This window comes from Toxotes jaculatrix, chromosome 15 (genome assembly GCF_017976425.1).
Source record: "Toxotes jaculatrix isolate fToxJac2 chromosome 15, fToxJac2.pri, whole genome shotgun sequence".
Lineage (NCBI taxonomy): Eukaryota > Metazoa > Chordata > Actinopteri > Toxotidae > Toxotes > Toxotes jaculatrix.
In genome coordinates this window covers 3,662,375-3,675,715 of record NC_054408.1, presented here as the reverse complement: position 1 = coordinate 3,675,715, position 13,341 = coordinate 3,662,375, and the positions used below count along the sequence as shown (strand labels likewise).

The 13,341-nt window shown below is 40.0% G+C and overlaps 1 protein-coding gene across 2 annotated transcripts; it reads left to right on the top strand.

Annotated features, from left to right (window-relative positions):
* Positions 1–2,637: 2,637 nt before the first annotated feature.
* On the top strand, positions 2,638–6,750 carry si:dkey-61p9.7 (uncharacterized protein LOC559161 homolog). 2 transcript variants are annotated; one of them, XM_041056417.1, is made up of 11 exons: positions 2,638–2,801; positions 3,026–3,061; positions 3,291–3,368; positions 3,484–3,531; positions 3,982–4,059; positions 4,203–4,250; positions 4,605–4,652; positions 4,772–4,952; positions 5,064–5,165; positions 5,249–5,323; positions 5,430–6,750. In XM_041056417.1, exons 1-11 carry the CDS (start codon positions 2,782–2,784, stop codon positions 5,649–5,651), a joined length of 936 nt encoding a protein of 311 aa, XP_040912351.1. In that variant the 5' UTR covers positions 2,638–2,781; the 3' UTR covers positions 5,652–6,750. The 2 variants fall into 2 exon arrangements, with proteins under 2 accessions (XP_040912351.1, XP_040912350.1); XM_041056416.1 differs by having other exon boundaries at positions 2,648–2,801; positions 3,979–4,059.
* Positions 6,751–13,341: the final 6,591 nt, after the last annotated feature.

The following is a 13,341-nucleotide window of genomic DNA, read 5'->3' as shown; positions in this document are numbered from 1 at the left end:
TCCACTGCTTCTGCTTACACTCCAAACTGTTCCACAAAGGTCTGTGTGGCTGCAGGTTTTTGTTTCAACCAATGAAGAGCACACAGTTTGACCAATCAACTGTCTGAAGACTGAGATCAGTTGATTAAATGAGTCAAGTCTGGTGTGGGGCTGCTTGGTTGGAACAAAAACCTGCAGCCACACGGCCCTTTCTGGAACAGTTTGAACACCTCTGGTCTAGACTGTCTATACTTGATTTTTTATATACTGTGGATGACTTTGCTGTTGTGAAGGATACAATTTCCCCATTGTGGGACTAATAAAAGTGTATCTTAAGACAGGTAAAATATTGATCTAAGGTGACATGTTGTGGGACAGGTGAAATTCCCCAGTACATATTTAAAGGTATCAGGAGCAAGCAGTTTGCTGCCACCTCTGAATTCTGATATAACCATAAGCCTTCATGGCAATTCGTTATTTTACATTCACAACGTAAAATAACGTTTCAAACTGTTCCCTGACACTTGGCTTCAAAGGGTGACTCCATTCTAGAACTTGGAAGGAGGAAATGCATAGCTGCACTGGCTTCTGTGGAAAGAAAAGGTAAGAGATTAAATCTCTTGAACCTCTGACACACAATCTACTCCCAATGTGATAAGCCACATTGTTAGACTGGATGCAGATACTATTAAAAAATGTATTCAATTCAAAAGACTGTCTTCCGTGACAGGGTTGAACCCGCATCTTTCAAACTATGCACATTATCACTCCTCCTAATGCTGGAACAACCAGATTCCTATTTTATCACTGGCAGCCCAAAGAGTGTGTAGAGTCACAGCAACAAGGTTCCCCATTCACTGTGTACTGGAAATTCTGTTCACATACAACTAATTTGCAACCAGTGAAGGACAAGAGCAGGTCTTTGTCTGAACTGATCTCCAGTGGTTATAAAACTGCATCATCTTCAGTTAAAAATTAAATTCATCTTGTTTTTCAAAAAACACATTCAGTAGTGTTGACTATTTTTGATGCATTTTTCACCACATGTACCAGAAACAAAAGTAGGGTGGAGACCACAATATACTGTGTTCCTGGAGTTTCCTCTAATGAAACCATCAGCTGGGAGTTTCTTACTCCAGACTGAAGCTGCCTCTGGTTCCAGTGCTATTAGCAACCAGTTTGGTTCTTCTTTTGACACAATGCCTGCCTAGAATCACTACGATGAAGGAGCCACCCATTGCAGAAACAGATTTAGCTAGTCTAGATGAACAAAGAAAAAAATTGAAATGGCAATGTGCAGAGATTACAGTGCCTCAGCCAAGTGCTGAGGTGTCATAGTTTGATGCATTTATTAGTGTTCAGTCAATGAGTCCCTCCTCCTTGGCAGTCGTTGGAAGCGTGTGGCCACATAAAAACTTCTGACAGACTGACAATGGACACGTTAAGAAAAAAAGAGGAAATGGCAAAAATAGAGAGACTAAGCTGTTATCCTTCATCTTCCTTTCTATCATCTTCTTTATGTTTTCATCCAATGATCATGTTCCTAATTTCCTTTTGTTTATCTCAAACCTGTGTATCATCACCCTGCTTTTTCTTTTTGGTGCTGCTTTCAACGCTCCATTTATCCGTGGCTTATCATTTCAATCTTCATACATTTTGTTGGTATAACATTGTCCACACAGTGTATGGGCTATCACCACAGATTTAAAGCCACCCAGGTTCTCCCTGGTATTTATGAAGATTTCCCCTGTTGTACATTCAAAACATCCTGTAAGACAATCCACTGATTCATCGTTCCTTGTCTGAATTCTTCTCAAATAAGGCTTGCTGACTTTGAGGTGCTGTTTATAGACTGACCAGGTGGACAGTATTATGATCTGAGTCACTCAGGGGTATGTATTCCCCTTATGTGGTTCCTTTATGTTACAAAAGTGCAGGTCAAGTGTCCTTGGTTCTATAGTAAAGACAGGTAAAACTGATTACTGATCAAAGTAAGGTGACATGTTGTGGGACAGCTGGAATTCCCCAGTACATATTTAAAGGTATCAGGAGCAAGCAGTTTGCTGCCACCTCTGAATTCTAATATAACCATAAGCCTTCATGGCAATTCATTTCTCTAGACCTAACATAAAATAACTTTTCAAACTGCACCCTGACACTTGGCTTCAAAGGGTAATTCCATTCTAGAACTTGGAAGGAGGAAATGCATAGCTGCACTGGCTTCTGTGGAAAGAAAAGGTAAGAGATTAAATCTCTTGAACCTCTGACACACAATCAACTCTGAAGAGAGATGGATGTGATAAGCCACATTGGTACACTGGATGCATACACTGGATACCCTTTAAAAATGTATTCAATTCAAAAGACTGTCTTCCGTGACAGGGTTGAACCCGCATCTTTCAAACTATGCACATTATCACTCCTCCTAATGCTGGAACAACCAGATTCCTTTTTTATCACTGGCAGCCCAAAGAGTGTGTAGAGTCACAGCAACAAGGTTCTCCATTCACTGTCTACTGGAAATTCTGTTCACATACAACTAATTTGCAACCAGTAAAGGACAAGAGCAGGTCTCATTAGCCTAACAAATAAGCCAGTCCTTTACTTTTCTTTCTTGCTCTTACATTATATTGTAGAAGTTTTTTAGAAGGAGAAAAAAAATCCAAGTGTCAGTGAGCAGCATGAGAGGTTTCCCTCATACAGGCTCCACCCCTTGGTTTGTTGAGTTCCACATTAGTTCTGAAGACAGACTGACTGAACACACACTCCCTGGACAAGACAAGTGAGAAGAGAAACAGCAAAATGAGTGAAGATTGGGAGAGGTAAGTGCTGGAAACATAATGTCAGCAGCCTATACTGATGAATCAGGAACACAGAGCAGATCAGAAGAATGATCAAAATGACAGAACGGCACGACAGCATTAGCAACTGCTTGTTTTCTCACATTTTAGATTCATAAACCAGAAGAAGAATTTATTTCTGCACACACAGACTGTGTTCTCTTTATCACTGTGATAAAATACTTTTCTCCCCTCTTTTCCCTCAGAGATCATGGTCATGTACAATATGTAGAAGAGCAGAGGTACAAATGTCCTTTCTACTAAAATTTGGGATTAACAGTGGGAACGGGGGGGGTGACATTTAACTGTGGACTTTATACTGAATACTTCCTGCACAGCTGGTTTCTTGTATGGACACTGGGAGATGTTGAAGTGTTGCCTGTGAAATTTCTCCAATATAATTAACTACTAAACAACCTGTCTGGCCACAACAATATAAAACTGACAAGAAACTGTTTTTCTTTTGTGCAGCAAATGCTCTAAGAGAGAGATAGATGCTAGAACCATGTGTCTTCAGTGTGAACAAACTAAATACTACTACAAGGAAAGGTTTGTTCTTAAAAATTAGTCATGAATTTTCTCATAATTTGTTCGTGTTTTGCTTTAAGTTATGAATCTGTTCTCTGAAGTGATCTAACGATTATTTATGATTATTTAAACACAGGACTGCTTACATGAAAGCAGAGTACGAAGAGAAACTTGAGGAGGCAAAGTAAATATTACCTGAACTTATACTTGTCACATGCTGAGAGTTAGCAATGTTAACACCTGTACAATATAATTCAATCCAAAACAGACCTGTTATATCTACACCCTGTATGAATTCTTACAACATTCAGTTGATTTAACGTGTCATTGTGACCGTACTTTCTGATAGTTTAGGTCCATCTCCATTGTATTTTATTTATTCCTCAAAATTTAGCCCCCTCCAGGGGATATTTCAGGTCAGTTACAAATAAGATGTCATGTTTGATTATTACACAAACTTTAAAATATTGTTTGTAAATTGAGACTAGCTAATCCAAGTCATGTAACACAGCAGATGTAGGTGTTAATAAATGGCCAGCTCTAATGTTATGTTATAAAAAAGACAGGAGACGACTACTTGTCAACAAGCAGCCTACTCCAAACAATAAAATAAAATTTTTTTCCTTTTCAGAAGAAGCTTGAAGGAAGACAGAGGAGTAAACTTCTCACACTTCCAGTGCTGTGAAAAAAATGAACTTCAACACAAACAAAGGTTTGTTGCTTCACTGGAAAAACGGTCATCTTGGACCATTTAAATAAATAATTCAGCAGATTGGAAATGTGATTTAAACTCTTTAAGCTGTGGTCTCAAGTGATGTAACCAAGATGACCATTTCATGATGTTTGTACCCACAGCATGGCTGAGATGGAGGGTCACTACAAAAATGCACTTGCTGATGCAAGGTAAATATTAAACTTACTTTTAATGACACATTAAATAGGCTTTACATTTATCTAAGCTTCAGCACATTAGTTACTATCACATGACGCGCAGTAACTAGACCTGAGGTGAAGCTTGTAACATTTAAGTTTGATTAAAATTGCACCAAAGTTCAAATCAAATTTTCAGGCCATATCTTCTGATGTTCTTTGCAACAGTGGCTGGTTTCTGGAGCTTTATCTCCCTCTAGAGGATATTTAATCTTTCACGAGTAGCAAGAAATACTTTCATAATAAATACTAGTAATACTAATACTGATTATTAAAAGACATGGAAGCAGAAGTCTTTTTCACACACTGCTTTTTTTACCCTCACAGAAGTAAACTGAAACGAAAAGAGGAGGAATTTCAATCATTCAAAGACAGGTACATGAAATGAATTACAACAAGAAATTGTGAGAAATTTGGTACATGTGCTGACCTAGTGAAAAAACATGGGCTAATAAGAATAGTAGTAGAACATTTGACCTTTTTTTTTTTAACAGGGTTGCAAGAGACCTCTCTCTTTCAATAAAGACAGGAGACACTGAGAGCATGAACAACCCAGTCAGTAAAATAAAGCTTAAAGAGATGTATACCAACCTGAGACTTCTCCAGTGGCCTAAAATGACAGATAACCTGAGATCAAACGAGGAGAACATAGAGTTTGCCAAAAACTTAATTCAGGTATGAAATAGTCTGGTGAACTATCCACGAGTGAGATTAGCCAATCCCTAATCAGAATCAATACATGTGATTGTTTGTTTGTTTGGCTAAAAATTAACATGTTGATTATAGAAAATGTTTGAAGACTCAAGAAAACAAATGGAAAAAAACAAGAAGTTGATGGAGGAAATGTGCAGGCTGAACGAGAACAGTAAAAAACCAGCACCTCAGAAGGTATTTGACTTTAAGACTATTGTCCAAAAAACGCTCACTGTGCTACTGTATTTCTGTGAGAAGCTTTTCTTTCTTTCCAACAGGTCACAGAATACACACAACTAACAATTCAAAATCTTCAGCTGGCTCTGTTCTATGGTGGAAAGGAAGATGTCAAGGTATGTTTGACATTAGTCTCACTCATACAAACTTTTCATAGGAAAAATAGGATCATTGAGCTGGCAGGACTGAAGATGTGAAAATCTGACAATGTCTCCATTACAGACGACTTTTCCTGAATATAAAGATGAAAACCCCCAGAGCGTGATCGTGACTTTCAGACATCTGGCTGTTGAATGCTACTGGTTGGGCTGCTTGATGGCTTTAAGCAATCCTCCTCTTGAACCTGACTGGGAGAAGTGTGATGCCGGACCAGACCCTTGGGACATTTTCCCACAGGACATCAAATGTGGTTCTGAAATGGAGAGTGTGCCGATGGAGCAATGAAGCAGAGCCTGATTTCAGAAGCTCAGCACTTTTGCTATTGATTTCAAATAACGCTAACAAAGCAAAAATGCTTATTTGCTTTCTTGCTGAACATTAAATGAGAAGACAGACACCACTCTCTTGTCTGTAAATATTAGGTTTCAGCCAGGAGACTCTTCAGCCGTTTTAAAGACTCAAAATGGGAAAATAGCGTGTGTGGTCAAAGGGAACAACATCTAGGTTGTTACCTAGGTACCTATAACTTTTTCTGAGTGTAATTAGTGAAAATATATAAATGTATAAGAAGAGAAGCTGTGGTTTTATTCACGACCTGAGTTCATATCAGATATTGTGTGTTGAACAGTGAGTTGTAAAGGTGCTGGTAGGTGCATTTTGCCACATTGACACAGAACCAGGTTGGCTTTTCATCTCTATTCCCAGTTTTTTTGTGTGTTAAGATAATTTGTCTTCTAACTGCAGCTTCACTTGGCTTGCTTTAGTTAAAGCAATGGTTGCTTTAACTAAAGCCTGAACTGTATTTTAATAGCTGTGACACTTTAATTTGTGTCTAGAGCAAATACAGTTAATGTTTCTGTTGTATAATACTAAAATAATGCAGACTCATGGCAAAGTGGGTAGGTAGATGCTAGATGGTGTTCTGTCTTTTCTGATTTATGTCATATCTAACACAAATATCCATCTGTATCAGAACTTTAATCACAACTAAGTCAAACACAATCACAGAGGTGTAATGTGCAGGGCCAGGTACTGTACAGGAACTCACTATCATGTGTTATCGCAGTGTATGCTTTGCTTTGTGCTTTCTCTGTGTACCACTAATGTAAATCACTGAAAAAAATGAAATGATGTTCTTGTGAATCTGAATTAATCTTGCACAGCAGCCTTTAGAGACACACAAAGTGCCAGGCCATGTTAGAAACCTCTAATGTATCTACAAAGCCTTCATCAACTTATAATACTAAAATAATGATTCCCATTCCCTTTTTAAATCAAACTTCCCCCCTGTATGAGAATTTCAGAGTTCTGCTTGAGTAAAAGCAGTGCTGTTATTTTGAGAGTCTAATTCAAATTTTATAAAAGTCTTCAGAAAGGTTAAAAACATTGTGTCTCATTTCTTTTTCTTTCTCTGGGAAATACGGCGTGGAGACGCCACAGCAGTAAACACAGCAGCAAAGACATCACAGCAGCTCAAAAACAAAAATCTTATACCATAAGTCTAAACATAGCGTTTGACTGCACCCTGTATATCTTTAATGAATGCCTCCCTCTGGCTTTCCACCCTGAGGTAAGCCTGCAGGAGTGCTTTACAAAGAAAAATAATGAGATTTGATTCTGAAAACGGTCCAGGTTAAAATGTTAATTCTTATTTTGCATTGCTAAGAGCACTTGAAAAAAATATCAGCTTGAGTCAAGTAAAGTTTCTCTGGGTACGTCATCAGAGCTCTGAGTGTTTTGAAATGACTTCTTTTTAAAATGAACCAGACCTTTCAACAACGATAATAATAATAATGATTTGCAGACAGTGAAAACTTCACACTGCCTTGATTTCTCCAAGGTTTTGACATTTTCTGGAACAGTTATAAGATGAATGCAGTTTGTGAACATAACAGAAATGTTGCAGATCTTTTGTACCTGTGAAATATTTATGGTCTACAATTATAAATAAACATGGCTGCACATCTAGATTATTATGCCGTTACCTTAAAATACATAAGATGTGAATTTCCTTGGGGAAGCAGCTGCACAAAGCAAATGTCTGTTAACATCATTGTCTGGTTTCCAGGTGGACACAACAGAGCTCCTGGAGAATCAGGTGTAGAGGTGCTGGTTTTGACTGTGGACGGCCGTCATGTTTTGTTTTGTTTTTTCCTGTTTAAGGCAGTTGTAACCTTGTTTGTTTAACACTGCTGTGAGGTTTGGATGGTGAAATGCCACTTTCTAAACTCAGGGTGGCAGCAGCCACTGAGATGCACCACCAGCGGAAAGAAGCACAGCATTCAAATTTTGGCAGAGCTCTGGCACCAACACCAACCATGATAAACACACCAGGGGAGGTGTCTACAAGAAAGCTGATTGAACACACCAGGCCCTTGTCAAACACTCTCATGGTCGCACCTCTGTGACAGCGCTGATCCCCGGAAATAACCTCAGAGAGGGAGTGAGTGATCAGAAACAAATTAAAATGCATAGCAAAGGAAAACATCTCCTGAAAATGAGTCCAACCAATGCATAAATCAGTTAAATAGGATCCATCTTTGGCTGATTAACACATTCAAAAGAGCCACTAAACAAGTAGCTGAAATTAATAATTGGTGCCTGAGTACTCGTATGTATCCGGGAATGTGTGTGTAGGAGCTGTGCACCTGTTTAGTGAGGGGCTGCCTGCTGCTCCCACACAACTGTAAAGTTGGCGTCAGTAAAGGAGGAAATTACTTCAGACAAATAAACCAGACACAGCCAGCTTAACATTTGAAGGACCAGAATCCAGAGACTTCTTTGTGACTTGGCTTAAGACTTCTGTAAATGTCATCAAGTCTGATAAAAAGTTGTCTGTGGTACTGAGGCTGAGCTGTGAAGCACAACATGGCAGCATCAGAAACAGAAGCTGTAACCAGCGTTGATGTACTGTATGCTCATATGTAAATCATTCACATCCTGATACAGAAGGACCATAGGACATGATCTGGCAGAGAAATTTAACACCGACAGCTTAGTAAATATTGATGGTGTGAGCCAGAGTAAATGTGGGACTAGTTGTGTCCAAGAGAATTTCTCTGGGACAAATTGGACGATAACCACATGCATCACGCGGGAAAGGAAACCCAGCCATGGCCTGGCAGAGAGAGAGCAGCAGGAAGCAAGTTCATCACAATCAGAGCTTCCTCTCTCCCTGTGATTGCTAAAAACTGAAGAACGTAATGAAATCAACTCTGAATGTCACACACACACACACACACACACACACACACACACACACACTCCAGTGGGGATTCTCCCAGCTGCCGTGCCTGTCTGCCAGGACTTGCATCATCAAGCACCAGAAACCTCCAAAGCTTCTGAAAAGCTGCAGAGACGAGAGGATCACTGATCAAACTGAGAATATTCTGAGTCACCCACAAACCCAGAGACAAAAGGTAAAGGATAAAGCAAGGGGCTATGAAATGGTTGTATTCCCAGTGTTGCTGTATACCCCAAGATAAATCTGCCCAAACCTTAAAAAACAACATATTTTCTTTAGACACCCTGTGGGTATTTTCCCACATACACATCCAATCTGTTCATGCACCAGTCAATCCTTTGCACTTCCATAAAAAAAGCTACCTCTCATTTCTCTCGTGGCATCTTGCGGCAAACTTTTTTTGCAGACGGTGCCTAATTTGAGGCACAGAGAGTTGTCACACACAGTTTAATTGGAGTGTTACTTCAGAGAAAGCAGATTGCAGGTAGGCCTTGATACTCAAACCGCCCTCCAGACTTTTTCTGAGTAGCCTTGCAGGAGGGACGCGGTGAGTGAATCAGCTTTGCTCAGAGCAGAGGATTTTGATTCAAGTGTTGTTAAATTCTGACTGTTGTACCAAACCACATCACACCGCATCACCGTCATGAATATTTGCAAATAAAAATGATTTTATTGTCTTCTAGCTAATGTATTGTATTTTTATTTTTTTATGTGAACTGTTTTAGAGTTGGTATCCTGTCTTGTCTGCTTGTCATCCATCTGAACAACAGCACTGACTGACTGATTGAGTTAATTCTTCTATTTCCCAAGCATAAAGATGAAGGATCATGGCTGTGGTAACTTCCCATGCAGTGTCTTCTTTGTGTGAGAAACCTCACAGCTGCATTCCCTGGATTAAATTATCTCACTTTCTTCCATCAGTACATGTAGCAACATGCCCACAGTGACACTTGGGTTTTCTGATAAAGTGCCACTGCTGGCCTTTGGAGTTTGACGTAACTGTAAGTTTGACAATGCGCCTGCACGTCACAGACTGCTGCAGTGCCAGATATTTCCATCAGGGGGAGCTCTGGTTCCTCTGGTCGACAGAGAAGCACTCTGACAGAGACGCTAGATGGTGGTTAGTGTGAGGATTTTATCCAGCTCACACTCCTTCTTTTGGGAGCTATACGTGGCCATAATTTCCCTGAATATTTGTCATCACCTCATGCATCACACGTTTGTCCTCTTGATTGATGCCATTCATGCAAAAAAGTAAGGCACGTCAAAGCTCCTCCTCCCTCATCCATCCTTTCCTCCTCCCCCTGCATCCCTCTCTGCCTCATCTTTTTCCACTGCCACCTGTCTGCTCTCTTACTCTCTTCCACTGTTGTTATTTACTTGTCTAACTGATTGCTGTACAGCATGTCACATCGGCTGGATGTGGATTCCCTCCATCTCTCTCTCTCCTCTGTCTTTCTCAGCTTCAGCCTCCTCACCCTCATCTCTCTCCTCTTGCTCCTCTTGTGGCTCAGTTTAGCTTGAATAGGAGAGCAGGAGGGGAGTGTGGGGGTGGGGGGGTGCGGAGTGGAAATACTGTAGCAGCAGACTGAGGTTGAGGTGTGGCCTTGAGGGTGGTGGATGACAGCGGCTGCCAAAACATCAATGTCAGACACACACACACATATAGTGGCACAGCAACACGAGGAAGCAAACATAGGTCGCATGAGCCTGTGTGCATCAGACATACATTTAGGGCTTTTCACCTGTTGAAAATCCCCTAAAGGACCAAACAATGTCCACTTGTAATTTTTTTTAATGGCTTTGTTCAGACGCAGCCCTTTATTGGCATTTATTATTATTTATATAATTATATAAATATATATTGATACAGTAAAAGTCCATGGTCACTGCAGACACAACGTGTTTATTTACATTTGACCAGGAACCTGATATTCCTCCAACCTTAACCAAGCCGCCTAATCCTACTCCTCACACTGTGGGTGTAAAGCCCGATCTCTGATGTGACAGCTGTGCACTTTGTGCTCCTGCCATGCGTCCCACCATGTGGCCCATCATGCATTCTAACCTCGTGGAGACTTTGCTGCCATTATTAAATGTGCTTCATTCATTCATTCATTCATTCATTCAAAAAAAACCCCAAAAAACCCAATGTTGTCTCTGACCATAATCCATCCGGATTGGTTGCATATGAACATAATTTCTAGGAGACACGGTTGCATATTAATAAGAATCTGCAGCTATGCTAGCTAGCTAGCTAGGCTCTGTGAGGCCATGCTCAGTTACAGCGGTGCTTTGACCTGAATGCTAAAATCAGCGTGCTAAGATGCTAACGTGCTCATAATAACAATGCTAACGTGCTGACGTGATGTGTACCATGTTCACCACCACTGAAACTCAAAGTTATGCCGGGCTTGTGGTTATGTTAAGTGTAAAGTGCAATCTGAAACTGTCAGACGTGTGAGAGACCTGAAAAAATTCATCCACTCACATGTTAGCAATTAGCTCTTCAGCTACTGTAGTTTGCTGACTAGCCAGTGTACTAGAAACACATAATATTTTGCAAATAACCATGGATGAATTTGGCTGTGCCAGGGTCTCCTCACAGATTTATCATTCCATGATCCCTACAGACATATGGAAAGACAAAAAACAGTCCCTCTGTTTATTATTTATCTCTGCTTTCTCCAGACCAGCAGCAGATTGCTTTGCACAGTACAATGATCATAGCAGTCAGCATTAATGTTTTTGTGCTTGCGCTGCTCCCAAACAGAAAGCGACAGAAGAGGTGGTGCAGCTAAAAGGGAAACCTTTTATGTTTTCAAGTAAGAGGTCTTTGTGGCAGCTGGAAATAAGTGTTGCTGACATCCATTTCCATTTTCCAGCACAAGTGCTGAATGGGAACCGACACACTTTCCAGTCAAGATAGATGATAAACGGATCCCTACAAATTTTCTCATATTTAACTCTGGGTGAAGCTTGAGAGCAAAAAAATCTGAAAGAAAGGGGCACACTTTGTGTGTGATTCTGTGTGTATTGTACAAACGAATGTGATCTTCACTCATCAGAGTGTTTGTTAACGGTCCAAACTTTGCAGAAGCTGTGACCTCATTTAATGAATTTTCATGGAGATCACTCAAAGAAACAGCTTCACTGCCAGTAGTGGTCTGCATTCTGGGATTCGCTCAGATCTCAGCCACTGAATTAGGCTACTTTAAACATTGCTCCATTTTCCATGAGTCCATCACAGCATTTCTTCATCATCTGCGCAGATGAGCCAAATTTGCAATGTTTTTGTTTTTTTTTTTCATTTTAAAAGTATGGAACGGAAAATTTAAACCCTGACTGTGATATTTTGGAGACATGTGAGGTTAATAATCTCCTGGTCTTGACCTGATGCTGATTCAGGTGAAATACGTCACTTTTTTTTTAGCAACTCTAAATGGTTCAAATTCTCAGCTTTTAACAAGAGTTTTGTATGGGTTTAACAATTCAAGACATACTCAAATAAGGCCCATTTAGCCCCTCTCTGTTTCTAATTGAAGTAATTGTTGAGCGAAAGCAATCATGGTCTTTTGTGTTAGAAATTATTCACATATATTAGGAGCTGGAATAAATAGGAATAATGGAAGAACTGAGGAGTTACCGTTGGACCAAGCAAAGACGGCTGAAGTAAACTGCCGCTATTTGACTGGCAGCTAAACTCGGAAACACGCTGAGTTAAAACACAGAATTAATGCTGGGCACAAAAAAGCAGCATGTTGCAGATTACTTTTGCAATTATTTCTTGAAATGCTGGCATTTAACTCAAATTCTTCCACCTTCAACTGAGAATGAAATCAAGGGATTGTGTATGTGACTGCAGAGGTAAAATCAAGGATGTTATTTAAAACTGAAAAGTGTTTGACTTGGAAGCAGAACGTGTTAACAGACAATGAGTTTCCTTGTCAGAAAATAGAAAATTATCCAACGCAATGTTGCAGTTCTGCATCATGGAGCACTAATGGAAGCACTGCAGATAAAAGTACAGGTGCAAACACCTCAGGAGAATGAGGCTGAACAAATTTATTTTAGAGATTCCCAGTCAGACAAAAATCCAGCGTGCAGATAGGAGTGAAATCTGACTCCTCCTGCCAAACACTATTAAATTGGCTCATTTTGTCTTTGCTCTCACTTGCTTGCCAAGTTTCTGATAACATATTCAATATAAAGCTGGCAGAAAATTAATGGCTCCTGATATAATAAACAAACTCGATACTATTTGCTCAGTCTGTGTGTATGAAAGCAATTCACTTCATAACTATTGGCATGATTCGTCCTTTTAATTTATGGACTGTCAATATCTGTAGTTAACACTGAACAACAGGAGAGAGATGATATCAACAGACACAATAAGTATTTACACATTTCACAAGTTTGACCAAAAGTTGGATAATTTAAATTCAAACAAATGAGCAAACGCTTTTACTCCATGGACATTTCGGAGAGTTTTTAATCTACTGCATTGACCTTTAGCTCGAATTAGCTCAGACCAGATCTTGTGTAGTGGTCAGAAATACAGCGGGTTGTGGAATTTGAGGAGCTGACAGTACCATGGGAGGCTGCAGCAGAAATGGCCTCTGAGAGGAAAGAGCTTAGATACACAGAGTTGGCAGCTGAGGCAGAGGAGCTTGGTTGGACACCAACAGTGTGCCCTAATTTCTGACAGATATTTGACAAATATTCTATTGA

What these genes read in the sequence shown, in the direction of transcription:
- si:dkey-61p9.7 (XM_041056416.1), top strand. Translation starts at nt 2,782, where the DNA reads ATGAGTGAAGATTGGGAGAG. An exon ending in GAACTTCAACACAAACAAAG is followed by an intron (nt 4,060 to 4,202) that starts GTTTGTTGCTTC and finishes TTGTACCCACAG; the next exon opens with CATGGCTGAGATGGAGGGTC. An exon ending in AAAAACCAGCACCTCAGAAG is followed by an intron (nt 5,166 to 5,248) that starts GTATTTGACTTT and finishes TCTTTCCAACAG; the next exon opens with GTCACAGAATACACACAACT.